At 37.3% G+C, this 2,069-nt stretch overlaps 1 protein-coding gene across 2 annotated transcripts in view; it reads left to right on the forward strand.

Moving 5' to 3' along the window:
• trappc9 (trafficking protein particle complex subunit 9) overlaps window positions 1-2,069 on the forward strand; it is a gene marked incomplete at its 3' end in the record, with an annotated part of 81,163 nt that overhangs the window by 34,194 nt on the left and 44,900 nt on the right. For both annotated transcript variants that reach the window (XM_014032758.1, XM_014032759.1), the window contains 1 exon segment: window positions 1,018-1,234. In XM_014032758.1, the coding sequence (XP_013888212.1) occupies window positions 1,018-1,234 (217 nt within the window).

Here is a 2,069-nt window from a genome sequence, read left to right on the forward strand (position 1 = left end):
GGAAGGACGTATTTGTCGGACGCATCGGAGGACTCTTCGGTTTGGGACGTCCTTCGTCGCGGCGCTGTGACGTATGCGGCCGATGAATTCGGCCTTCAGAGGACCCGGCCTGTCGTTTTGGACACAGCCTTTGTGTTTGGACCTATTTGTAAATAGTTTATTTAGCTTCTGTAAACCCAAATTGAGTAACTGTCCAATAAAATATCTGAAAATAGGATTTAAACAATACGATCCTCACCTGTTASAACATGGTCGCTGCGAGCTCTTGCATTGTTTCCACAGCTCCTGTTTTTAGCTTTACGTTGTTGATACGCTACTTTGGGAACAAAAACTGCTTTTATATTTCTCTCGATTAGAGCGGTTACAACAATCGTACACGGCGCAGAGTTCAGGCGTTTAGACACTGAATTAACAGCAGGAAATGTGGCTGTGTYTACTTCCTGCCTCCATCTGCATTTCATGACATCRRYACTACATCATCTGCACCCCAGCAATAAGGTCATCAATGAAGATGTAAATCTTGATCTAAATGACTTTAGTCATTTTGACAAATACGGCTCATTAATGGGGACATTAGTGAATATGAAGAATACTAATTTACGTATATATATGAATTAATTGACTGGGGTGGTAAAAATAAATGAATTATAATTGCAAAGCATTTTGCTCCTTTTAGCATTTATTCTCCTCACTACAGCAATGAGACTTCTTATTTTTTAATGCTTCCTAATGCAAGGCAGTTGGAATTTTGAAGAATAAAAAATAATTATGCCTTTTTTTAATTAAACAACTGAATAAACTGCTTTCAAGGGTGGTGGTCCCATAATTTCTGCCTGGAGTTGTACACTGTATTTTTGCAGTAAGTGGAGTTTTTCTAGTTTTTACATGTTGTAGTCTGTTTCGTACTTGGACTGAAAGTTAAAGTAATTGCATTCATCGTACACATTTTGTTTGGACACAGGTGAAACTGTAAGGTACTAACATTGAGAACCTTTAATAATGTGTTTGTAACTGCAGCTGTCAGAGGAGGAGAAAATCCAGCGTTACAGTATCCTGTCTGAACTCTAYGAACTGATTGGCTTCCATCGTAAGTCAGCTTTCTTCAAACGAGTTGCAGCCATGCAGTGTGTGGCCCCCACCATCCCTGAGCCAGGCTGGAGGGCCTGCTACAAGCTGCTGCTGGAGACCTTACCTGGATACAGCCTGTCGCTGGATCCCAAGGATTTCAACAAAGGTAAGTTTGAACACCTGGAGACTGTGGAAAAGAAAGTACACCAGCTTTTAGTTCTGGGGTTTTACATATCAGTGTATAATAAAAATGATCTTTATTTCTAAATTATTTAAATCAAGTATTTAATTCAAGTACAATATGTTTCACCATATCAATATTTAATAAACAAAAACAAAGACACAATGGAAAAGCTGTGTGTGAACAGAGTTCGTTAGATTTTRGTAAATGGACTTATGGAATTGGACCTAAATACTTAAACACTGATAAATCAGTTTGTGATCAAACTGCTCAATAAAACAATGCTTCATTTCTCATGAAAAATGATCCAGTAAAGGGAATGGTTTATTGTGTATCTGCATGCCTTTACTATGTGATGGAGTCATCAAAAGAAAATTGTAAAATATATATGTTTATTTTACAAAAATATGTGAGATAGTAAACAGATTTGTTAATACCCCTTAAGAGACTAATGATCTTTGAAACTCTGGGTAGTTTGCCATCATTGTGTGCATCACACTGAACTTGGAGCTGAGAGGCAAAGATGAAGTTGAGCTCAGGAAGAAGAGTCCTTTTCAAAGGAAAAGGCTACAAGACCATTTCCCTGCAGCCTTATGTTTCTGTGACTGCAWCTGATCAGAATAAACATTAAAAGCTTCATAAAACTGTATCCAACTCCAGCTGGACGCTAGGGATGGGRATATGGACTAAAAAAWTATCATGATAATTTCTAGGTTTTATCACAATAACAATAAGTGACTATCTATCTATCTATCTATCTATCTATCTATCTATCTATCTATCTATCTATCTATCTATCTATCTATCTATCTATCTATCT

This window comes from Austrofundulus limnaeus, unplaced genomic scaffold (genome assembly GCF_001266775.1).
Source record: "Austrofundulus limnaeus strain Quisiro unplaced genomic scaffold, Austrofundulus_limnaeus-1.0 Scaffold1530, whole genome shotgun sequence".
Classification (NCBI taxonomy): Eukaryota; Metazoa; Chordata; class Actinopteri; order Cyprinodontiformes; family Rivulidae; genus Austrofundulus; species Austrofundulus limnaeus.